This window comes from Xiphophorus hellerii, chromosome 20 (assembly GCF_003331165.1).
Source record: "Xiphophorus hellerii strain 12219 chromosome 20, Xiphophorus_hellerii-4.1, whole genome shotgun sequence".
In the NCBI taxonomy this organism is placed as follows: Eukaryota; Metazoa; Chordata; class Actinopteri; order Cyprinodontiformes; family Poeciliidae; genus Xiphophorus; species Xiphophorus hellerii.
In genome coordinates, this window is record NC_045691.1 from 13,900,958 (window position 1) to 13,927,244 (window position 26,287).

Below are 26,287 nucleotides of genomic sequence, written 5' to 3' on the forward strand. Positions count from 1 at the left end.
ACTGCTTTCCAGTTTCCAGTCAAAGGGGTTTCTGTCAGCAGAAACCCCTTTGAGGGAAGACTGGGTTATTTTCAGTTGCTAACCTGAAAATGGTACGATAATTCATGGTTGAAGGAGCTCCAGATGGTTGGCAAACCTTCCTCTTTTTCTTTTTTTTTCTTTTTGAATGATTTGTAAAAATACGCAATCTTTTTGCCTAAATACTCAACATATATTTGATTGGTTACTCTTTTTAGTGGTTGTCTATACAAAAATACTTCATTTTTCTTTATTTCATAAAAAAATACTATTTTATTTTTCTTCCCATTTTTATTTTCCCTTCTCAGACCTGATTTATTCTGTGGCCCTCAGAACAAGCTGATAAGCTCTGAAACCCAGTATATTATAAATTATTTTGTCTGAGTTAAATGAGAGACATTTAACTCTCGGAGACAAGTTAGTCTTTTACACAATACTAAAACCAATTTTGTGGTTTCTTTAGTAAGGTTTGGAGAACTAAACATTCCAAACAAGAACTAGATGTTCTTGTTTGGAGGATTTGTTGGATATTGTCTTCCCCAAGTCATTGGCTCAAAGTTTCATCCACAGTCTGGCGGTTTGCTTCTGGACGGGGCGACAGGGTGAACTGAGCTGTAAAGGTCCACTTTCACCTCCATTTATAGAAAAGCAGGGGAGGGAGGTCTGGGTTCTTATATAGTTTACTGGTTCAGCAGAAGGCAGAAACAGGAAGCTAAATGTATCTTAAAGTGTATGATATAGTGCCATTGTTGTTTTTATTTAGTTAATTTTTAAAGGTGCAAACAAAACTATTTAAAATTCATTTCAACCTAACAATTCTCCCCTATTAGAAATATGACATTTTTGATTGCAGCTCATTAAAATTTTCCTCAATCTTCTCTTTTTCCACTTCATGATATCCACAATCGTACTTTATTATATTCATACCTCCATCTAGCTAGTCAGATACAGTATAGGCACATGGAGTAATAATGCATGTCACTTTAGATATATTAGCAGAGCAAATATTACGACCAAACAAATCAATATTGCAGTTTGATAGATTAGTTTTAGACAAAGTTTTAATTTGTTTTCACTCTTTTTGAAATTTTTCTTAGAAATAAGATGAAAATGTATTTGAACATGAAGTATGTTGAGGAGCTTATGCTTGCTATCCTCCCACTGAATAAACCAGCAGATGCTGAGGTCAAAATGCTGTAAAATGATTTCATATTCAAAAATAAATGTTCCACTGTTTTGTTTTGCTAAACTTCTTTTTAATTGAATAAGTAATTGTTCAATTATTCACCATTATGAAACAAAACAGATTCTTAATTTGCGAACTGCTTCTTGCAGTTTCTCAGTGCTTGCCTGTTTCACAGATAGACAGCTTTGGAGATCGTTAGACTTGCATAGGAAAGGCGGCCATTGATCTCGGGTGTATAATCATTAAGCAGAAGTGGAGAGTGATGGCACAGTGCACACCTCGTGGCCTCAGCCGTCCCAGCCAAGCAGATCATTGCAATGTGCTGGAAGCTAGACTTCTGTACCTCAGCTTATTTTCTGCATGTAGATATATTTAAACTGAATTCAGCGCGCTTTAAGTTCTTCCTGGGGAAGCGTCTTTGACTTTGTTAGCATATATCTCTTCGTCCTGTAGCCCGTTTATGTGCCTGCGTTCCTTTGCCGACTATGTCTGGGGCCCAGAGTAGAGTCCTTTCTGTAAGACGAGTGAAGCTCTGCAACGGCAGCCACTGGGAGTTCTGTTTCATCTCCCCTCATACCGCTCCGAAGCAGACATGCAAATCCGCTGTAATGAGCGCAGCCTGTGTGGTGGTGAAGGCAGGGTGAGGTGGGGTGAAGAAACAGGGGAGGGATATACTCACAAATTTAAACTCGTGAAAGAAAAGGTGAAAGAAAAAGGAGATGCAGATAACAAAACAGGAGAATTGAAGGGGTTTGGAAGATTATGTCACAAGTTTTGAAAGTAGCAGAATGTCTTCAGGGTGAAATGAGACGTTTGTAGGCTGATGTGGTGACGCTGTTCTTCTCGCTGTTAAAACACAAAGGTATAGATGCAAATGGTGCAACCTTAATTAGCCTGGTGATTAGTACTACTGTGATAAGGTGTGGGGAAAGTGATAATAAAGTGTTGCTATTATTGTTAGATCTAATCAGGCTTTTGTTTTGATTCCACTAAAGGTTTATCTCCATTAAATGCTTTTTTTGCTTCTCTGGAGGATTACAATAAAAACACAAGACACATGTTAACCCGTCACTGTGGCAAATCTTAGAAACATTTTCAGTCAAACTTCCAGTTTCATCCTGGACATTTGAATATTTTACCTGTGATGCCCTTAGCAGCATATGCGGTTTATCATAAAGCTCAGCAGTCTGCAGTGAATTTATGCAATTGTCGTGTTTCCAGTACCAACCACCACCAGATTGGTTAGTGCACTAACCAATCTGCACTGTTAATGCAAAGATTAACAGTGTATATTGGTTGAAGGTTAACAGAAAATTCATGTAGATTGAGATCTTCATGTGCTCTTTGCTTTCCTATAACTAATGGAAAAGTTGCTAGACCTAATAGATTCATAATCTAAAGAGTCTGTAGCGTTTTGGAAAAATATTCATTCTGTTTGAACATTTTTCACGTTTACTTCATGTCACAAACGCAAAGTTCAACATATGTCATTTGGATTTCCTATAGCAGACCAACACAAAGCAGTACAAAAAGTTTAGATATTTTTTAGCAAATAAAAACATACAAAAAAGAACTTGAGGTATGGATTCATATTCAGCCACACTTACTTGGATACCACTGAATAAAATCTAGCTTAAACAGTTACCTTCAGCAGTATTGTTCTTCAGCAGGTGATCATAGTTGATGACAAGATGGAGGGAGCTAAATACTTTGAAATTCAGGAAGAAAAGTTGTTAGAGGCTGTAAAAGATTTGAGATGGGGACAATGGTTAATCTTCTAGCAACACCATGACCCAAAACAACCAAAGCTACAATATTCAGATGTTTAAATTTAATACTGGTGGGCCACTGTTCTGCTAATGACCTAATTATGAATGTGAGGTAGGTCAAGGCAGAGACATCTAAACATTGCAGGTGTCTGTAGCACTTGAGTGCTTGAGGATGTAATTTGGTTATTTGATTCAGGCCTGGGACACATCCAGAAGTTACAGGACACCGTCCCTCAATGACTAGAGTTTGAGACCCCTGGAGTTTTTCAGTATATCTGTTAAAATGGCCCAGTCATTGTCCACAGCTTAATCACATTGAGAATGTATACAAAGACTTGAAATACATTGATGTTTAGATATTATTTGCCATTAAATATGACTGACCTTGAGCTATTTTGCAAATAAGAGAAGGTGAAACATTTCAGTGTTTAGATGTGCAAATACGATAGAGACATACCACAAAATATTTGCATCCAGTGGGATTAGATACATATCAATTTTTTTATTTATTTGTGTAAAACAATTTTCATTCCACTTCAAAATTTGTGCACCACTTTGTGTTGGTTCCAATAACATACATTGACGTTTATGGTTCCAGTGATTAAAAATGTGGAAAAAGTTCAAGAGGTTCTAAACACTCACAGATAACAAGCAGACTCTAAAGAACTGACCAGTCGTTGTACTTCATCTGACTCATCATTTCTAATGTCACACTGAGACAAGGCAGCTACCCACACAGCATCTTCACCTTTCTGCTTGAAAACAAGAGGTTCCCCACTGGAAATGCCAAAGACAATTTCATAATAGCTGAGCGGGACCTCCTTGACAGACAGCACAGAGACAGCGCTGCCTGACGGCTTCTTCAAGCTGAAAGGGAGTTCCCGAGTTTCAAATGGATTTAAGCTGTCAGTGGGAGTACTGGGCGTGGACGTCATCGGAGTTCCTCAGGGCGTCTGAGCCAGCTATGGCCTCAATTTGTCACAGAGTTCAAGCGTCGGCCGAGGAATTGACCAACTTTTACGTTTGTTTTCAGAGCTATTGCCGAGTCTTGCATACCACCGTGTGCTTAGTATTTTAAAGAATTAAAATGGAAAACTGGTTAAGTTTAGTTTTTTTATTACAATATTTAAGTGCTTAACATACTTATCTCTTCTTTTGTTTTTGTGAAGCACTTTGTGGTTTATAGTTGAATTGGATTAAATGTAAAACAAAAAGTATTAGTTGACACATTTAAGGTTTCCCAGGCTTCAACGGCGTCTAAAGTTATCTTGTTCATGTTGCATGTTTTGTGTAAAAATAAATCAGCGCTTTGTACTTGTCGAGTCGTTTCCTTGTTTTGGATTTATTATGGAATCCTCCAGTTTGTGATGAGCTGGTGTGTCTCCCGTAACACGGTGAGCTCACACTTGATGAATGTATTTTTTGCCAAGAAGTATTTTGATTGCAGAGCTTAAAACAACAACGACTGCTACTGCCTTCCCGCCTCTTCTTATCCACACCCTGACAAATACCAACATTGTCTCCGGGAAACCAAAATTAATTGAAATGATCTTCACCGGAGCATGATGCAAGGAGCAGGTATAGACACCGACAGCTGTCTGTTCAAAGTGAAAACAAATTTCTGGTCAGTTATTCTAGGTCACGGTGTAAACACACTCATCCACTGCTTCTCTGCCCTTAATCAGCAGCTGAAAAACTAGCTGGCTCCAAATTACCACAGAAGTCATCTGGAGAATATCCAAGAAATGTATCCGGCTGTGTAGACGCACACAATTCTTTGTGATGCAAGACGGCATTGGATGAATTCTACAGATAATTGGGTGCTTTTCATGCGGTGTTCTGCAGGACTTCATGAGCTACAGTTTTGAAAGTTAGGAGTCAAAATAATCAAATGTTTCTATGCACAATATACATGAGCATGTATGATGATCTTATGGCTTGCATATGTTTGTGGGAAAGCATATTATCTGGTTATGAAAACCCTTAATCCGTCATTGTTGGTGGATGGTGAGTTTTAGTTTTTATTAACAGACTTTGAAAAAATGTTGAAACCACTGAGGTGTGACTTTTAATCCTACTGGTATGTTGTGTAACTTCCAAGGAATTGTGTGCTATCACTCAGGAGGAAAGGGCAAAGATAAATGACCTCTCAGCTGAAATGGGTAATGATCTGAATTTATATTGTCCCTCACTCCATCTGACAAACCTGAGGGGTTGTAATTCAGCAGAACAGTGGTGGTCTGGTATCGGGTTTGGCCCAGAAACAGCAGACATTACTAAAATAGCAGTCTCTCAGTGTTTTAATAGAGACTGTAAATTATTACCTTATTTCTGATGTCTCAAAGCCCTCAATATTTCTAAACCACAACAGTTTGTAAGCTAAGGATAAACCGTCGAGCTCTGCTTTCCTCTATCTTGATTCAGTAACGACAGCCACACCAAAGAGTGGTGTTTTTTTTGTGATTAGAAAATAATTGGATCTTTCAGTTTCTGAGATCCAGAATCAGGTTTTGTTGTGCATCTCGACTTAATGGTGTTTTTTTAATGTTTTTCAAAAGGCGCAAATATCGTTATAAAATGGATGTAAACCAGACTGTTGAAACGTACCAGTGTGGGCTGCTTTCATTTAAATGTTTTCCAATCAAGCATCGTTTCCAGTCAACCTCGCTAACCATGATGGCAGATTTTGTTTTTCCTTTAAAATGTTTTCCTAACCCTTTTGAACTTATACAATCAACACCCGAGCTGTAATTATGAGTTTTGTAATTAAGTCTTAGGGTGGAGATTAGGCCAATGTTGAGCCCAAGGACACTAAAACTGCAATCTGTGGCCAGCTTTATCACCTCAGCTGTAGCTGGCCTCAAATGCCCTGAATACTTTAGACTTAGTTTCACCTAATTCATTTTTTTTTTTTTATAGCTTTCACTCTCATTTCATGAAGCTTTACACTTGTTACTCGGCAGTTTCTCATTGTAGCTTCAGCTGTGTTTTATGTTTAACTTGCATAGAGAAAGTTTGCGGTGCGTGCTGCGTGTTGTCAGTGAGCTGTGTTATTATCTGCAGGTACAGTGCAACTGTGGGAGCATTTTCAATCGCCTGTATGGAGGCGCAGTAAACCACTGAAATGGGACATGAGGAGTCAAAGAGCAGCGCTTCAACAGCTTAATGATGTAGAGGCGTCCAGCTCTGTCAGGCAGTAAACTCTTTAATATGCTGTTAATTATTTCTGAGAGATTGAGTATTGATTAAAAACCAAAATGGTTTTAATTATAACTCCAGCTCCACTGCCTTCCAAAATAAAGATGATTTTTAGGCAGTACGTGACAGGAACATCTAAACCTCAGGCGGGTTTTATCTGGATTTTCTATCAGATTTGGATTTTGAAAGACATATGAGTATCATGCCATCGTTCTTATGCTTTTGTTTTCCAATCCCCAGCTTTAAAGATATCTGTACTATTCTATTCTTTAAATTTGAAAGTTGACCTGATTGATTTGCTTATTGTGGCTCTCTCAGAACAGACGCGGCCCACTCATTCATTAAACCAATCTTTGTAATTCGAGCAGAACTATTTTTTTGCATACAGGAAGGAGCTAATGCATGTTTTCTCAAAGGGTCAAACAAAATAAATAATGTTACACTTAGACTGAATGGAAGACTGAAAATGTTCCTTAAGCACAACAATCCACTCACAAACACTAACATTAAATAAAAAAGTGATATGTTTCACTCATTGCTGCTTATTACACTCATTGATTTATCAGAAAAAATATTTCTATTATAACTTTAAATGCCAGTCAGTTTTATGGGTTGTGATACAACGTCTTAGTCCATGAAAAATTTCAGAAGAAATGGCTATGTCTTTAAACCCAAATTAGGCTTTTAAAAATTTAGCATGCTCTCACATAAAAAGAAAAGCTACAAAATACCCCATGAACTAAGAAGCATAACAATGTTTTGCAGGAAAAATGACTTAAAACATTAAACGGTTCGTCAAAGATGTCCCCAGCTTGTTCTCTATCTGGCTACATGAATAATTCTTCTACCAAGGAAAAACGGAGAAGGAAGAGTTGATTGTTGCAGTTTGTTTATAAGAAAAACAAAAACCTTTCTATTGTTTTTAGTTGGTAATGACTTGTGGCATGAGCAAGGGAAAACCCCCTTTGATTTTTGGCAGATTAGAATCACTTTGGTTAACGTTTTAAAATATCACACAGGCCCCTGGCGGCAGGATGCTCACTTTAGGTACTTTTCTGATCAAGTTTTAGGAGCTTATAAGTTTTCCATTTTAATTTTGATGAGACTTGTCTGGTACGATAATTATGTTAATTTTGGACAAACAAAATTAAGGACAAAAAGGAAAATAGTGGAAAGAACAAAAGAGAGCACAAGGCAGCCAAAATGGAAGCTAAAAATTGTTGAAAGCTGAAGACAAACTTCGACCACAAGACAAATATTGAAAGTCTTCAGTGGGAAATGGTTTATTAAGTGAAGTTTGTATGATAATTATCCAGTGAGGTAATTATTGCTCGAGACTTACCAAACCAGTACCATGTAGAGAGATTTAAAGGTGTTCTGTCACATGTGAAGTATATTTGTATTTAAACACAGTTGGAAATGGCTGCTTGTGACAAAAAATATATAATTTGACACACTAATGTTGTACCGGATATTGTAATTTCTACTCCACCTCTAACAAGGACTCGTTACTCTGTTTTGTGCAGGCATGCATCACCAAGTTGCTTCCAAGAACTCACCATAATAGATCATTTTAAATTAGTGAACCAAGCAGTAGTTATGCACATCTCACTTTTCTCCTCATAATCTCTGTTTTATTTGTGACGGTTTAACTACAGGACACTAATACAGCTGTCAAAACAGTATTCTGATGACCCTATCTGCCACACCTCTCCAACTTGATAGTTTTCCAACATGCTTGACCCTTTAAATACACTTTAAGCTAATAATACACATGTGGTTGATGGAAGGGATTAAAATCATACAATAAAATCCAACTTCAGCTGCAGGTAAACAGCCTCTCCTTAATTTGGCCCAGACACAGGAAATAAAAACCCTGTCACACCTGAACCTAATAACTGGTACTAAGCAATTGTTTGGTGAGAGAAGCTATGCATTAATTCTGACCTGTGGACATCAGCTAACATTTTAATGACGGGACACGAAAAGTAAAAACCACCGTTAAAAAAATTGCATATTATTACTTGATAAACATTATGCTCACAAACAATAGTTGTGATTGTTGGGCCTCCCTGCATATCTATAGTAGCTGTATTATGAACTGTTGGTTTTCACTTTCCATATGTTGTTCCTTAAATTAATCATTTTGTTTTATTTAGCACAGAAATTTTGGTGGTTGAGAAAAATCAGCTCTTTTCTCTTTACTTTCTTTTCTGATATTCATGGAGAAACTACTCACTACATATATTAGTGACATATCAGTAATATTCTATTCTGTTTTATTCTATACTATTTTCTGTTTCTAATAAGTGGCGACACATTGAATCAATGTATTCTAGTCTACTCTGTGAATAGAAAAGATTGCCTTTTAAAGAGCCATTCGTCACTCATAAAAATTAGTGTCTTCCTCTTATAAGTGGCCTCAATCAACATGCTCTTCTCTTCAAAAATGATTACTTATTATTAGTAGGGGTGCACCGATTGCAGTTTTCTGGCTGAATCACCGATCTTTTAAAAAGCCCAACCTGCAAGCAGTACTGAGATGGTAACAGTGGGGTGACTATTGGTAGCTGTAAATGTGAAGAGATGACCTGGAAGGCTGACCTGTCAGTCAAACCTCTCTGACGGGAGAACAGAGGACAGTGGTCGATTTTTAGACCTTTTCTAAGGTTGATAAGATCGGCTTCACACGTAAGTATCGGCTGATCACCAGTCTCCCAAAATTAAGGAAATTGGCACAGATAAATTGTCTGGCCGATAAATCGGTGCACCACTAATTTTTAGACTCCAAAATGTGACAATATGTACAGTTTAATGTTTCAGTTCAAGTTAAAACCCTACTGCCGTCGTCAGCCTTAACTCATGCTGACTGTAAAATCCAATCTCAGCTCAGAGACTGGCTCTGTATTTAACACCAACAAAAACAAACTGGGATGGAGTCGACATGGATGAGAGTGAGAATGCCACCAAGCGCTTGGCCTGCCAGTTCCTTAAGTGGTCTAGTTGTGATTCAGCAGCAGGATCTTACCGGCTGCCAGGCTGGCATGGAGTCAACCTCCCAGAGGGACTTTGTTAATGTGGGCCCCCAGGCTGCGGGACCGGGGTAATTGGGTTCACATGGTTGGTGTCAGGACACCCCTGCCTCCTCCAAAACAAAGACCACCTCCCAGGCAAGCTGTTAGGGATGTGGAGCCAATCCCACACAATCACTACTCTGATTCACTGGAAAGGCTTATTCAATTACTGCTATGCTGAATGCGTGTGTGTTTTTTTTCTTTTCTTTGCATTGACCTTAAGAGATTGCACGTAAAGTTGCAGTCTTGTGCTCGCCTCAGCAGCTTAGACCTCTGTCTGTATACATCTGTACGTCTGTGACGAATCCATGTCAGCAGTGAACGGAGCTCACTGTGGAGACCGCCTCTCTGAGGACTTCCTCTGCTGTGTCCATTCACATTTTTCTCTCTGGTTTTGCTGAGTGAATTGTGAGGTTATAAGCCCTGCTGGTTGCACTGTGGCCTCTGCAGACAGCCTGCAGCACCTCAGTTGATCCTCAGACGGCTCACAGATCTTTTCTGACTCTGATCCGCCTTTCCTACATCTGCCCGACTCGTCTGTCAGTTAGCAGCGGTCGAAAGCTTTCTGTCTTTCTTTTAGAGCCCGACTGCTGCAGCCAGCTGATGTAATAAGTGACGTCAAATCTAATAATCCCACGTCTACATTCATCATTAGTCGTTATACATCTTCTTACGTTTTTTACACAGATAAAATGGTTTTCCTCCACATTGCTGGGGTTTAGGAGAAGACCCTGATTGCTCTTTATTTTGACTCATTAGTAAGTCTGGCTTATGGTATTTCAGTAACCAAATCTTAAAGAGTCCATTTATTGTCACCCTAAGTTACTATGGACCACTAACATGCTTTAGACTAGTTTGTCCAAACACATCTGCAGCTTGGATAGACGCACACATCCAGCTTCAAGCCTGCAGAAAGAAAACATTCCAGTTTAGAGTCCTTTCATTTTCTTACGAGTTTTCAGGGTGAAGAAAACTTCATTAAAATGATCTAAATATAATTGTGATTTTAGGATTTTTATGTCTAGTTGCACCATTCCTAGTCCTGTTTTAATCATATTTCAGTATACAATGTCCTATATTTAAATTAATCAAATGTAAAATTACTAATTGGTTAATAAGAACAGTTTATCTTGTAGTATTAATAATTGTATTTTCAGAAAATGGGTGCAATAGAACCAGATAATTTTTCCTCAAGAGAACTGAAGTTTGCTTTCTATTTCTAATTCAATGTTGAATACTTTGGTTATTTTCCTGATTCCTTATGTTGGTTTTTTGTTACATAAATTTAAAGAGCAAATCTTTTTAATCAGATTTTGTGGTGTTTAAAAATTGGATGCACATTTTTATCTAAAAAAGTACAATCATTAAGATTAATTTAAAAAGGTTGCAGCTGGTCACTGCTCCATTTATGAAATTCTCTAAGTTTTTGTCACTTTTTTTCTTTCTTTCTTGTACCTGTGATGCAGTGTTAAACTGCCTCACAGTCACACTCCATGTTGATTGGCAGAATAATTACGGACTCGATTCGTTCATTCATGGGTGAAGCTGGAGCCTAAAGAGCATGCATACATTTTGATTTTAATTGACCAGCACCATCCCGCTTACATCCTAAAAAAATCTAATTTACCTTAATGCTACTTGGACAATAAGTACTCTGGAATACATATTCAGAGGTTTAAGGCCTCTGATGGGCAGCCAAGTCTGTTTCACTGAGCAGTAATCTGAACAATGGGTTCAGCAACGAGAGTGGCAAAGTGATAATTGACACATCCTAAAAATGCTAGTAAGGACCGGGGTATTAATGCGTTCTTCCTGGGGCTGGCTTCACCGGAACCATTAAGCCTTTAATTGAGAAGGAAAGCCGACATTAAAAGCTGTCGCCTTGGCATGGCTGCTACCTGCTTTTTTTTCTCCTCTCTTTTTTTTTTTTTAATTATGGCAATGAGGCCTGAGGCCATTTGCTGCATGATTGCAGAGCTCATGTGCAAAATGAATACCAAGGCTCTTTGCTATTTTATTTTGAGAGATGTCAAAAATAACTTAAGTCCTTTCACTGCAGCGGTGGAAAAATTGAGGAGTGTCTTTTGACTGAAGGGCAGGTGAGCAAAGTCCCCACCCCTCCGTGTTTATACCCTCAGCTATCGCTAGGAAAACAAGGGCTTTCTCCCGGACTAATATAAAACCACTGATATGGAAGGTATGACCCAGGTTTCGGTCGAGAGCGCGGATGCCAAAGCCTTGTTACCAGGTTACATCACTGTTGTTGTTATGAGTGCATGTGCCAAATCTTCAGGCATAACAGAAGGAGCATGCTTCACGTTTCCCCTCCTTTCCGCCAAGTTACCGTCACACTACAAGAAGATTCTTGTCACAAATGAGCTCTTCCCTCCTCACCGTCTCTGGGTTCTGGGCAGCATTTAAGAATCACTGGTGTAAATATTTATTGTGGCCTGTTTGAATTGCAGTGACACTGTTTTTAATACATCATTCATCATGCCTGCAGTTCTGAAGAAGCAGATACAACAGCACAGTCATCACGGGTCTTAATGGTCGAGTCTCTGTGGCTGAGCAGACGCACGCTGTCGGAGCGTCGCTCTTGACTGATGCTTGACTGCAGTAAAAAGGGATTAATCTCGGAAATTGCAGATAAACGCAGGAGCTCGCTGGCCTGGTATGTATCAACAGTCGTCTGTCTGCTAGTGGGAGTAAGAATGTGAACTGAATAGCCTACTTTGCTCAGAGAGGAAATGATGACAGTAATACACAGGTATTCGACAGGAAGTTCTTCTCAGTAGGCAACCAGATGTTCTTGGTAGAGAGTAGAATTTACCCACTTGGACTATTTTTAACTTTGTAAATATGCAATAATTTCTATCTTTTTGTCAGTTTGGACATTTTGCATTTTTTTAACTTGATACACAGCCATTGCCACTGTAAATGTTATTGTTTAAAAAGTATTACTATCAGGGAAACAATGGAAGTATTGATTAATATGCATTCTATAAATTCTAAAACTTATGAGTTTCATGTATTACATGTTGAAAATCTCGTAGCTTTTGTATGTTTTCTAATTTCAGAAACACTTTTTGTCAAATTTAACAAAAAGAAAGCTCACTAAAGTGAATGTGCCTTTTTTTAATGTTTACATTATGATACTGGATTTCAACAATGATGCAAAACTATTTTTTTTCAATGACATTAACATAAGCTAAAAGGGGGAAAGAAACAAGAAAATAATGCTTTAAAAAGCTTCTGTTATCCATTTCTTTGGTGGGGCGAAGCAGAAACAAAATTACAGATATTATAGGCACATAATGTTAAGATAATAATCAACACTAGTGAAGTATATGTAATAAGATCTATTCATTTTTAACAGGGTTAATAAAACTGAAACCTGCTGAAAACTTCAGAAACTGAAAAAAAAAAAGAAAAATTAAGTGGTCTCTTAATTTTTTCCTTAATTGTATCCTACTTTACAAGTTTTAAGTGTTTCGCTTTAGCTCTTAAACTTGTAGCTTGTATGTTTATCAGGGATTGGAAGATACATTTATTACATAGTAAAAATTCACATTGGATAAAGAAAGCAACACTTAATGTTTGCATTAAGTCACTTAAAGATATGATTACAAATGGTAAACTTGAAGCACGTGTAAAGTGCACATAAGGACACCAACGTACAGTGTGAAGTGGAAGTGTTGCAATCAGACTTTTTTCTGCCTTTTCAGATTCCTGTTTTGTTTTTATGGATGACAAGAGAGAAAATGTTGCACATGCTTGTGATTGAGGTACTAGAGTTGATCGTACAAAAATAAAATTTCCAGTATTAGGTCTGTTGATAACTGTCCGATTAATTAATGCATCCTTACTTTCTAATTAGTGGGAAATTAAGTCAATTTATTTATGCTAGAGATGCACCAATCAAGTGGGGTTTTGCCAAGTTATTTCTGGATCTCTTACATAAAAAAGGTATTATTGAGTCTTCAGATAAGATGATGATGAAAGTGTAAAATTTAGAACACCTACTTGCATTTTAAAAGAGCCACCATTCACCACATTAGTGAAAGGTATTTTTTTTGCGCAGTGTTAATCTGTCAGAAGTGACTCGGATGTGCCAATGACTTCAGTCGACACTCATCTCTAAACTCAGACTCCATTGATCTAAATGCTGTCTTCACTCTGAAGGGTGTTCTAAAAATCAACGTTCATTTAGAAAAATAGCAAAAATGAACAATTATAGCAGTACAGTTTCTAAGTGGTTTAAGCAAGCATTAAAATTTGTGTGGTTTCAGAAAAAGGAAACTGGCTCTGTGTTAGTAAAACCAATTTCATTGACGTACTTCCCTTTAAGCGGGACTCCCCTGTTTCTGCTTCACTGAGTAGTTCCCTTTTTTGGGCCAAAGTTTCGCCTGTTACCACAAAGGTTAAATCTGACTATCAAACGTGCTCTGCATTCACTATCTTAGTGCTGTTCATCTCTAATTATGGTTTAGTGTTTATGCTCGCAATCACTGGAACTGTTTCTTATTTTACATTTTGAAGAGTTCATAAAAATGCTTTGCCTTTAGTTTTGTTGTCTTCAGCAGTGATATCCTGGTAATTCATTGTATTGAAATTGCTGCAATATATAATCATTTAGACTTTTAGCCATCGCCTGTTCTGTCTGAAATAGACTTAAATGATTGTCCTCACTAAGTGCCAGTCACAGCAGCAGCTCTTCAGTTGAAATATTAATTTCAGCTGGGCCCGTGCATTGTTATGGGTACTAAAATTTTAAGTGCATGCTAAGTAGATGCATCAATTTTGCAATAGCTGAGAGGGGGAGCGGCACTGATTTTTCTGACGCAGTTGCTGACTGCTTCCCCGGACAGCCTTGCTTAACATGGTCAAGTTGATGTAATGTTCTGCATTGAGTAATCCCAGGTTGTTGCTCATCATATTGCTTCATTGGGGATTCTTTACTGAGAGAAACCTGCCACAGGTAAAGCAGTAATGCTTTGACGAAGCAGCTGTGCTGTTGACGAGTCCTGTCAAGAAGTTGGGAAATTAAGAATTAAGAAAAAATACATTCAGTGTGTTACTCAGCGATCCTTTATCCTTCAGGGCTTAATGGTAGATTTTACTCTGAGTGTTTTGAATAGAAAATGAAATGGACCATTTTTTTTCCCGGCTCTAGGATTAAGTCCACCTCTTTTTGAAAACAAATTAGTGATTAATAAAATGTTTCCTTTTATTTAGAATGACTGTGACGCCACACATTTTTCTGTATCCGAGTCGGGGTGGTTTTGTTTGGTTTCAGTGTGTGTTCGCTTGAGCTCGTGGTCAGACCTCTTTCTGCTCTCTGCCACCTCCGATTGTTGCTAAACATGCTAAACACATTCACCCTTACAGCACTCGTAGTGATCTGTCACTTCCATCTTTTATTATCTTTCAACCTGCCTCCTTCGCTTCCACTTGGCTGCCCACCCACAGACCCACTGGTGAACATTTTTGGACAGTCCCTGCCGATGTAGCAGCAGGCCTGGCTGTACCAAAGTCTGAGTAATGAAGGCAGCAGGGGGGACCTTCTAACTGCCTGCTCTTGTTACGCCTTATCAATACTGCCACCGCCTAAAGGTTCTCTAATGAAGACGGTATCTTGGCTCCACGGATTATGTAGCAGCTGGATCGTTAGCATGAAGGGCCAAATAGCGTGTGTGCCTATGAATCTGGTCTTTTCATCAATCCTTGTTCTAATCTCATCACCTACTCTGGCGTCCAGAAGTACTAGTTTGGTTCTTTCTTGGTTCCTTTGTCCATATTGACATGCTGTAATAGGAAGGAAACTTTAGTTTTACTATGTCCTATTTAAACAAACAACCAAACAACAGCAGAAAGGTGAAGATGTAAAGGTAAATACCATGTTAGTGCATGAAAACCTTTATCGTTTGGGAATATATGAACTTCTGGGTTGATTAAGGAATTCAAATATCTAACCAAATATAAAATCACAACTCTTAGAGGATGTTTAGTCCATTAATTTTAGTAGAAACAATTCTATAGAGAAGATATGACACAAGATGATTCTAAATGATGCATCTGGAATCACAGTGCAAGTTGAATTTCGGTAATAAAAGGCAACGCTTGTCGACCTTAACATAAGCATTGAACCCATCAAAAAAAAAAAAAGAAATTATTTGAAGAAGGTAAATTAACATGGAGTTTTTAAAAAGTTGTTGTTTCCAATCAACAGTGTAAAATTTGGAGAAAGTATAAAGAAGATGGAGAGGTGGTAATTAGGAAATATGTAGGTGGACCCTGAAAGAAAAACAAAACTCTTTCTCAGTTAGCTTTAAGAAATCCAGCTGAACAAAATTGGATTTATGTTCAGGATTTATGTATGGAAAGCCTAAGGACAGTGGATTGCCATTTATTTGGGAATTTTTTCTAAATCTTGAAAAATCTGCTTTACTGTTTTGTTTGCATTACAGAAATGTAGTTTGGAAGCTGAGATACCTTTTAGTATTTATACTTGACCTTCCATTGCAGGGGCGTCAAACTCATTTTCATTTTGGACCATGTCAAAAAATCTGACTGTTCTTAAAGGGCCGGTTGTGTCAGAATGTATTGATAAAACCAATTCAGTTGTTAAAATATCCATAAATAGCTTTGTTTCAGCATTCAGTAAGGGTTTCTTAAAATGAACATCTTTTCACACCGATCAGTCCATCCAAGAAATGTTTTTTTTTTTTGCAATCAAAATCATCTATTTTGTGGTGCTAATTTAGAAAGTTTTGCAAGGAATTTTTATGATGCTTGTGCTAATGTATGATGCTAAACATGAATTTTTATTAATTGCCATTTTGGTCACGAACTATAGCTGAAACATATATAGCTAGGGTGAGCCACATTTGTCCCCCGGGCCTTGAGTTTGACACATGTGCTCTATTAGGTGGCGTTTCCAATCCAGGAGCTCCATTTATTTATTTTTTGGTGCTGATTAACTCCCAAAGGGAAGACCTTTTAGATGTTAGTTTCTGTGGTAGTGCTAAGATGGTTTCCACTGTGTATTATTGTACAATAAGTTATTTTTTGGTGTTTAAACTATTAAAATAGGCATTTTTATAACTGCTGTATTCACAGATTTAACTTTTTGGCTGTGGTCTCCCACAAAATGCTGGGTGTCCACTGTATCAGTGTAATTTAATGCAGTAGGGGTACTTTTTCTTCAAAACCAGAAAATAATATTGATAAATTGCTGCAAAGTGAGACAACAGACTGAACGGCCTCACAGTGATTCCATATATTCTGTCAGGAACAGGACCGTCTCAGTCAGACTTTCACGTTGTCTTACAAACTGCATGCTGTGACTTCATTAGTTATTAAAATCAGTGACACTTTGAGAAAGGTCACGAGTGTAAAATTAGACAGAGTATGGTAATATGAGATATTTTTAACAGTACACATCAGAAACCAAATGCCCAGCTTTTAAGGGAACACACTATAGGGAAAATATGCAAAACCAATGTGGATGTTTTGAAATGTGATAAGGTGACAGTCAAAATGTTAACTGATCTTAACATCCTTGCACACTTCTAGCACAATATTTTTATTTGTTGTCTTTTTGTGTGTGTGCCCTCCGAATATTCACGTTTTTATCCAGTATGGCTCAACAAGCTGTTTTAATGTTTTGCCAACTTGAAGTTGCAGCCAAAAGAAGCCTCTTCAGTCCGATTTTTGCAAACACAAAATTGGTTTGAAAGCTTAACATTTGAAACACGGTGATAAACACAACAATGCACCATCCACTTTACTTACCTCTGCTCAGATGAATCTCTTCTACATGCCATCCCCATTTCAGCCCTCCAGATTAAAACTTAAACAGAAACATCACTTTAAAACCAGTCTAAAAATTAAGTAAATAGCAAACCGCCTTTCTTGTTAAAATGTGTCTGATGAAATTTAGCTGTGATCATAAGGGAATGGTTTTAGACCAGTTACTTTGGCTATAAATGATCTCCTGCCGTCAAATTTGGTGTTTCCCGACTTTGAATTTTGTCTGGTTTTGCAGAAATGCCTTCATCTTATCCCCCGCTCGTCCGCACTAATGGAGGATCTTGAATTGGCTGCCGGGCCCTTGCAATCCCCTGCTGTGAGACATCAGCTGAAAAGTATTAACATAAACAGTTTCTGTTCGAATGCTGCCAGAGGAGTTTGTTCAGTTTGGGAATTCCTCATGATTGTTGCTTATTGCTACAAAAAGTTGCAGAATCTTATTTAATATTTTTGTTTTCTGAAGCACTTTGCATTTGTTACATATCAAATATAATAAAAAAATGATTTAATATACTTACGCCACATTTGGATGTGTGATAAAAATGTACTATCATAGTTAAATTATAATTTTTGAAAAGATAAATTAGTTTTTTGTGGCTTTTTTCGCACCTCTTCTGCTTGAACTCTGACTGCATTTCTACCAAATGTGATTCTGACCATCAGCTGCATTTTGACTTAGATGGAGCTTATTCAAAGGAAATCATGAGGTAATATGTTGTCTTTAATGACATTACAGATAATTTCATTTCATTCCTGTAATGCTAGCATTAGGGCTCCTACACAGTCTGGAAAGGTCTGGCATTTCCTTGGACTATTTTTCATTTCTGGGAAAATATGAAAAATACAAAACTAAAAATAAAAAAAATGTTTCTGTTTTTTTTCTTAGTTTTCTTAATTTTAAGTCGACTTGTATTTAAATATTATTCAGCTTTGAATTGTCAAATCAAACCATGATTTTTAACATTTTATTTTGTTTTTTGACCTACTGTCCAAACGCATACTAATTGAAAAATCAACAAAACATTTTATTTTTTAAACTTCAAACCAAATTCAATTTGAACTGGACCTGTGCTCCTTAGACTGAGTGTTATTAATATACCAAACTGCTAACAAAACACTGCCATATTTTGGAAGTTTTACAGACATAATAAAAAAGGTCAAAGTTAAAAAAATGAGCCTTCACAAATTATTTTCAGAAATATTCATAATACCCAAAATGTTATGGAAAAGCAAAATAAAATCTAGATATTTGAGTCTGTAAATAAAAGTTCGAAATGATAAATATGTGGAAACCTTGTGAATCTGTAGCACAGATAATACAGAAGGTCTTGAAAAAGAAGTAGATCTAATCTAATACATACAAAACCAGAATTTATTTATTCTTTTGGCAGTAAATACCGTTTTTAATACCCTTTGCTGATTTGTATGCAGTTCTGCTTTGATTATATTGTGTAGTATTTCTGTAGTTTTTATGATATCCGTTATGCTATGAAACCATGCCAACAAGCAAGTTGATTACATGATGTGGCTCTGGTTAAAGTTTTCTAGAGATCTAAAAAAAAATGTAAAGTTGTTTTATAAAATTAAAAGAGAAGATGGAGGGAAGAAGGGCAATGGATATCAAGGCGGAAGTTTAAATGTCAGGACATGTGGAAATGGGAATTTGAGAATATGCAGGAAAACAAATTAAACATCTCAGCGCTCCTCTACTCACCTTTCAAATTATATCTGCAGGCTCAGCCCTCAGACAGAGCGGCAGGAGTAAAGGTGGAGGGGATTGTCATGCTTGCTAAAAACAGCCGCTACAAACCTGGACAAGTTGCTAAGAATGATCCCTGTAATCCCTGAATAATAAACTGTTAGCTGAAAGTCTTTGTTCCTGTTGTCATTGAGCATAGCTCCGCCTGCGTTACCTGCCAGCGCTGCACGTGATGTCATCCCCTGAGCTGTTACCAGGCTAACATAACACAACACTGAAGCGACTTCGGGATGCGTTTAGAAATATTCAACCGCTCCTTTCTCTGGTTCACACAGAGAACCCGGCTTTTTTGACAGCTGATTTTTATTTTATGGAATTTTATTTAATCAATTTCAGTTTTATTTTAAACGGCATGACTTCCTTTCTGGGATTCCTAAAAGTATGGTTAACGTCAAAGTAGAGCTGCAGCATATTGGAAAAAACTGACAATACAAAAAAATTTTTTACCCTGCAATATGAAAAAATACAGGAATTTTCACCATTTGCTCTTAATAGCACCTTCGGTTATGCTATTGACAGGATGTTGACAGTTAACCAGCACTGATCGTGCCTCTTTTTATAAATGTTACAGGTTTACTCTTGTTAGACCTGCACGATATTAAAATATCCTGCACAGGCAATAATATTGGTAAATAATATGACGACTATAGCAGTTGCCATATGTGCCTATTTCCTGTCCTTATCTGTGCTTCCAGCTCTCTGTGACCTTTTGAATTTTGGGCGACGTCATTAGTGTTCAATGTGAACATCTGCTGCCCTGAGACTCTGTCCAACTCGCTCAATATTACCTTAGCATGAAACATGCAGGTTCAAAACACTTGGAATATATTCACTGACAGTTACTGCGCTTCAAAAACTCCTTTAGGACTGAAGGGATTAATTGGGATTAAAGGATGAATCGGGATAATCGATTATTGAAATAATCGCCAACTAATGTAGTAATTGAGTAATCGTAAACTGGAGTATACAGACTCAAAAAAAGCCATTTACTGAAACAACAGCATACTCAGAGCAGTAATTAAGTTAAATTAAGTTATGTATTGCAAATTTTTTGCTCAGGTCCCTCTTGAAAATGAGATCTAGATCTCAACGGGGTTTACCTGATTAAATAAAGGAATATATATAAGTTAAAATGTACAGAAAATATCCACATTTTGTCCTTAAAATGAAAAAACTTAGATCTGTAAATATATTCTACCCTGAACTCAAGCAGAATAGTTTTAGCTTCATCTGATTCTGTAAAAAAAAGGTCCTATTTAAGCACCTTTTGTTATTCAATTATTAATCAGTTAATCCAAATAATCAACAGATCAGCCCTGCCTTATATTGATGTTCTGTCAAGCAGAAAGGCCTGAGCTTTTTTTCTTAAGCTGCAGAGCTATCCTCTGCTACAAATGATCAAGCATTCACTAAAGGAATGCTGTTTTATACATTTTAGGCAATAAGATGTTCTTCTTGTTTATTTGCATATTTTAATGTATTTATAATATTATAAAAATCTGCAAAATGAGACTTTAAAAAAAAATCTGAATAATCGATTATTAAACTAATAGTTAGTTGCAGCCCTACACTGATTTGCGACGTGAATGTTGCACACACTGATTGCAGTCGTGATATATTTTGAAGTCCAAGTTAAGTCATGAAATCTTGAAATAGCTTTTGCATGTCACTGAAAGATGCATGATTTAACCAATGAGGTGGCCTCAAGACTCCTGCTATTCAGAGCCAAATGGCACACACACAGACTTGAATATGCTGAAGCTGCCACACACCAACAAACACACACTTGTGAACATATTTAGTCAAGTGAAGCAAAAAAAACAAAGTGGGGATTCCTCACCCTCCCGAATGTTCCCGCCAGACCCCTCTCCAACAGACTGCAGTGTCATCCCGCCCTGATTCTCTTTTTCTTTTTTTTTTACCCCTACATTCCTGTGTTCATAACTTTTGGCCTTTCTACACGGATCATCTATTTAAAGAGCGGCATGGTGGTGTGCCAAGAGAGACAGCGAGACAGGTTGTTGCTGGCTGGTTTCTGCGCAACATGGCTAACACACACATACACACCCACACACACACACACACAGTGGAGGACAGTTTGCAAGATGACTCTAGTTTGCTTGTTTACGACAGAAGCTCCGTTTGGAGGAGGCGGGCGGTTAGGCGAGCAGCAGGGATAAAAATGTAGAAGGGGTTTACTACCCTCGAGAGAGTCGGAATTCCTCCTGAGCCGTTCCCCCATTTGGCTGGCAGTTGTGAAAACAATTGCTTGGCATTTACTCTCTCTGTGCAGATGGAGTCCCAGCTATGAGTCAGCTTTGAGAGCAGCAAGTGGTGGAGAAAGTGGTGGGCTTGTGATCTCTAGCGTACAGAATATGAGGATACTTCATAAAGACGGTTGGGTGATGTGGAAACTGCAAAGGAGCTTTTCTTGTGTTTTTCGTATGCTGCTGTATGGCAGATGAACGGTTTCTTTTACCAATCTCTCTGCTTTAATGTACTCCATGAAATAAACCTTTGGCTAATAAAAGCACATCTCTCTCCTCTTTGTTTCTCCAGGGACGAACAGAAGACGCTATGCTGACGTCCTAAGCTGTCCTCATTTCATCTCTCTTCCTAGTCATTTCCAACACTTGGACTGTTTTCACCAACGTTAACCACTTCCTCCGGCTTTTTTTTTTTTTTTTAATATACCCCCGTTCCCTCCTGCCCGGCCTGCCGTCACCATGACGTCGGAGCTGGAGAGCAGCCTGACCTCCATGGACTGGCTCCCTCAGCTGACCATGCAGGCGGCCATCCGCAAGACGGACGCCCAGAATGCCCACGGGCCCGGCATGGGCAAGAAGAGCACCTTACTGGATCACACCACCACGCTGGATCAGGAGGAGGTGCAGCAGCACAAGGACGGCAAGCCTCCGTACAGCTACGCCAGCCTCATCACATTCGCCATCAACAGCTCGCCAAAGAAGAAGATGACGCTGAGCGAGATCTACCAGTGGATCTGTGATAACTTCCCCTACTATAGGGAGGCAGGCAGCGGCTGGAAGGTAAGGAACAAGAAACGTGCACCGTTATTATTGATTTATGTACAAAGTTTTTTTTCTATTTTTCTGTTTGGCTGCAAACGTTACCTTGCATATGTGTTTGTACCCTTTTCACATTTTGTCATGTTAATGCCACATATTTCAATGTATTTTATTAGCATTTTATTTGATACAGTTAGGGCCAGAAATATTTGGACAGTAACACAATTTTCGCGAGTTGGGCTCTGCATGCCACCGCATTGAATTTGAAATGAAACCTCTACAACAGAATTCAAGTGCAGATTGTAACGTTTAATTTAAAGGGTTGAACAAAAATATCTGATAGAAAATGTAGGAATTGTACACATTTCTTTACAAACACTCCACATTTTAGGAGCTCAAAAGTAATTGGACAAATAAACATAACCCAAACAAAATAGTTTTTTTTCAATATTTTGTTGCGAATCCTTTGAAGGCAATCACTGCCTTAAGTCTGGAACCCATGGACATCACCAAACGCTGGGTTTCCTCCTTCTTAATGCTTTGCCAGGCCTTTACAGCCGCAGCCTTCAGGTCTTGCTTGTTTGTGGGTCTTTCCGTCCGAAGTCTGGATTTGAGCAAGTGAAATGCATGCTCAATTGGGTTAAGATCTGGTGATTGACTTGGCCATTGCAGAATGTTCCACTTTTTTGCACTCATGAACTCCTGGGTAGCTTTGGCTGTATGCTTGGGGTCATTGTCCATCTGTACTGTGAAGCGCCGTCCGATCAACTTTGCAGCATTTGGCTGAATCTGGGCTGAAAGTATATCCCGGTACACTTCAGAATTCATCCGGCTACTCTTGTCTGCTGTTATGTCATCAATAAACACAAGTGACCCAGTGCCATTGAAAGCCATGCATGCCCATGCCATCACGTTGCCTCCACCATGTTTTACAGAGGATGTGGTGTGCTTTGGATCATGTGCCGTTCCCTTTCTTCTCCAAACTTTTTTCTTCCCATCATTCTGGTACAGGTTGATCTTTGTCTCATCTGTCCATAGAATACTTTTCCAGAACTGGGCTGGATTCTTGAGGTGTTTTTCGGCAAATTTAACTCTGGCCTGTCTATTTTTGGAATTGATGAATGGTTTACATCTAGATGTGAACCCTTTGTATTTACTTTCATGGAGTCTTCTCTTTACTGTTGACTTAGAGACAGATACACCTACTTCCCTGAGAGTGTTCTGGACTTCAGTTGATGTTGTGAACGGGTTCTTCTTCACCAAAGAAAGTATGCGGCGATCATCCACCACCGTTGTCTTCCGTGGACGCCCAGGCCTTTTGAGTTCCCAAGCTCACCAGTGAATTCCTTTTTTCTCAGAATGTACCCGACTGTTGATTTTGCTACTCCAAGCATGTCTGCTATCTCTCTGATGGATTTTTTCTTTTTTTTCAGCCTCAGGATGTTCTGCTTCACCTCAATTGAGAGTTCCTTTGACCGCATGTTGTCTGGTCACAGCAACAGCTTCCAAATGCAAAACCACACACCTGGAATCAACCCCAGACCTTTTAACTACTTAATTGATTACAGGTTAACGAGGGAGACGCCTTCTGAGTTAATTGCAGCCCTTAGAGTCCATTGTCCAATTACTTTTGGTCCCTTGAAAAAGAGGAGGCTATGCATTACAGAGCTATGATTCCTAAACCCTTTCTCCGATTTGGATGTGGAAACTCTCATATTGCAGCTGGGAGTGTGCACTTTCAGCCCATATTATATATATAATTGTATTTCTGAACATGTTTTTGTAAACAGCTAAAATAACAAAACTTGTGTCACTGTCCAAATATTTCTGGCCCTAACTGTAAATCAACAGCCAGAGCTCCAGTGAACTAGGTTAGTTTAAAGTATAGTCAGGTATCAGAAAGGCCTAGTTAAAGTCCAGATCTTAATCCCACTGAGAATCTGTGGAAGATTGAAGATGGTCACCATTCTGTCTGATAGAGCTTGATCTGTTTTGTGAAGAAAGACGGAGAAAACTTTCAGTGTCTACATGTCCAAAACTGGTCCTCCAATAGACTTGCATGGAGTTTCTACAATGTGTTCAATCTCAGAGGCCACAAATACACATCATACTTCATTTCATCTTTTTTTTTTACTCATGAAAAAAATGTAAACAATGCCGCAGTTTCCTCCTGCCCAGAATGCTCTACAAATTGATTTTAACATGACATCATGGGGGTCTGAATTCTTTTGCTTGGTCTTGATCAACAAGCAGAAGTTTTTATGCAACAAAATGTTGCTCTTGTTTCAAGAGGACACTGAAGGGTAAAGGCATAAATGAATGATCTTGATATTTGTTGCTGTCTGGTGCTTTTTGCTGTCATTTCCTTTGATTTGTTGACAATAATAGTCTATAACTTCCCGTTTTTACTGCTGTTCAGGGATGAAATATCGACTTTTTTGTTTGTGTTAAAAGATATTTCGTTTTTCTTAACCTGTGGAAGTTATTTCTGGGACCTGCATTTTGCTGAAACCGATGTTGCCCGACTCAAATCATTGTTTTTTGGGTGCAGGAGCATCTTAAACAAATGTAGTTCCTCTGGTAATCACCATTGTCACATCCTAGGAAGCTTAGAGGAAAGAAAAAGGAAAAAACTGAGTGTGTCAAATCACACTAAGTGCCTCACTCCTCTGAATGAAAAACACTGCAGCCCTGAGAGAACCATATGAAGTGTAAAACCCTGGATTAATATTCAGACAAGTGGCCCCTATCTGTGCGAACACAGACTAAATAGCCCATTCATGGGTGGTATTATTCATTGCAGATGCTTTGATAGGAGAAGGCCATTATGCAGAAGGAGAAAGCCAGTGCTGTGTCATCATCTCAAGGAGCCCATGATATACCGAGATGAAGCTATGCTGATTGCCTTTTAAAGGCCCCAGATAGAAATTGATATTAGAATGAGTTTTCCAATCAGTCGACGTTTATTGGAAATAGAATCTTAGGCACTGCTTTATTGCAGTCAGACAAGATGTATGAAACCCATTTCCTTGGGCGACAAGATCTGGCGCGTGGACCAGGGTGTGTGTGTGTGTGTCTGTGCATGTGAATGAATGTATGTAGGTGAGGCAGAGATGAGAAAGCATGTGTTGTTATAGATGGATTGATTTTAGCTTTTGTGAAAATGCACGTTGTAAGGAAATTAATTGTTTCATTTTGCAGCCGTTGTTTCCTCTTTTGCCTTCATCATTACTTATTTAGTTGTCAGTAACCCGGCGGCATACGTGCAGTCTTGATTTGAGTTGCAGCCATTTTCACCCAACACTGATTTCAGCTCTGTGCTTTGTGTGCCACCCACCTTTGTGTGCAGTGGCTTGTTACATTCAGTGCTAAATGGTTTTCTGTAGACCTTGGCTTTAGGGTTGCAGTGTTATATTCAACTGTTGTTGTTGGACAAATCCAGGTGCAGCGCGTATGACCCTTATTGATCAAACTTTACAAATAAATGCACTTTTCATCAAGATTGCAGCTTCGATAGTCTGGACAATAGTGTGTTCTTCAAAGTATTCAGGTTATTACTCAGGATAAAATATAAAGCTTAGACTTACTTGTTATTGCACAAATACACAACAGTGAATTTGGCCACAAAATATCCTTGGCTACTGGAGTACACATAAAAATTGCTGAAAAACTATATAAGTGCAACTATAAATACATATAGATATTAAAGTGTTACTGGTGGAGGTAAGAAAAAATTTGTATATTTATATTGCTAAATATAGAGCGGTGGAAAAAATTAAGAGACAACTTAAAATGATCAGTTCTCTGATTTTACTCTTTATAGTTATATAAAAAAAGTAGAATAAAAGTAAAATAAACATTGTTCTGTTATTCTATGAACTACTGACATGTCTCTGAAATTCCAAGCAAAAGGTAGTATTTATTTAAATGATAAATTGACAAATTGCTTTCAGATATCAAACATTGTAAAGAAAACAAGTTCATATTAATTTAGAAACAACAATACAAATGTTTTAACTCAGGAAGAGTTCAGAAATCAATATTTGATCGAAAACAAGGTTTTCAATGGGGTTCAGTGCAGTGGACTCTTCATTTTTTCCAGAACTATGTATAACTAAGCATTTTCAGACAGCCTTATTAATGGAGTTGAGCATTCTGATGGCTATTGACACTTATAACAGACTCTTAGCCACAAAACTATTCATGAATACAATTATTTATTAATTTTAGAGTCTACTAGTGTCAGAATTTTTGCACTGGTAGATCACTTGTTTATTATTTATCAATAATAAGCACATAACTTTTCATTAGCATGAGCTCATAAAATCAAACTTCATGTAGAAGTAAGGATGCACTGGAGAAAATTCAACAAAATGAGTGAATTTCCTGGTTGCTGGGCAACATAGCCACTACAATTAGTTCTGAGCTAGCTACTGATTTAGCTA

At 38.0% G+C, this 26,287-nt stretch overlaps 1 protein-coding gene across 1 annotated transcript in view; it reads left to right on the top strand.

Annotated features, from left to right (window-relative positions):
• The window catches only part of foxj3 (forkhead box J3), a 105,229-nt gene that overhangs the window by 18,478 nt on the left and 60,464 nt on the right, over positions 1-26,287 (top strand). The window contains exon 2 of the mRNA XM_032549915.1: positions 21,376-21,863. Within this exon, the coding sequence (XP_032405806.1) occupies positions 21,543-21,863 (321 nt within the window). The 5' untranslated portion in view covers positions 21,376-21,542. The remainder of the gene's footprint in view (positions 1-21,375; positions 21,864-26,287) is intronic.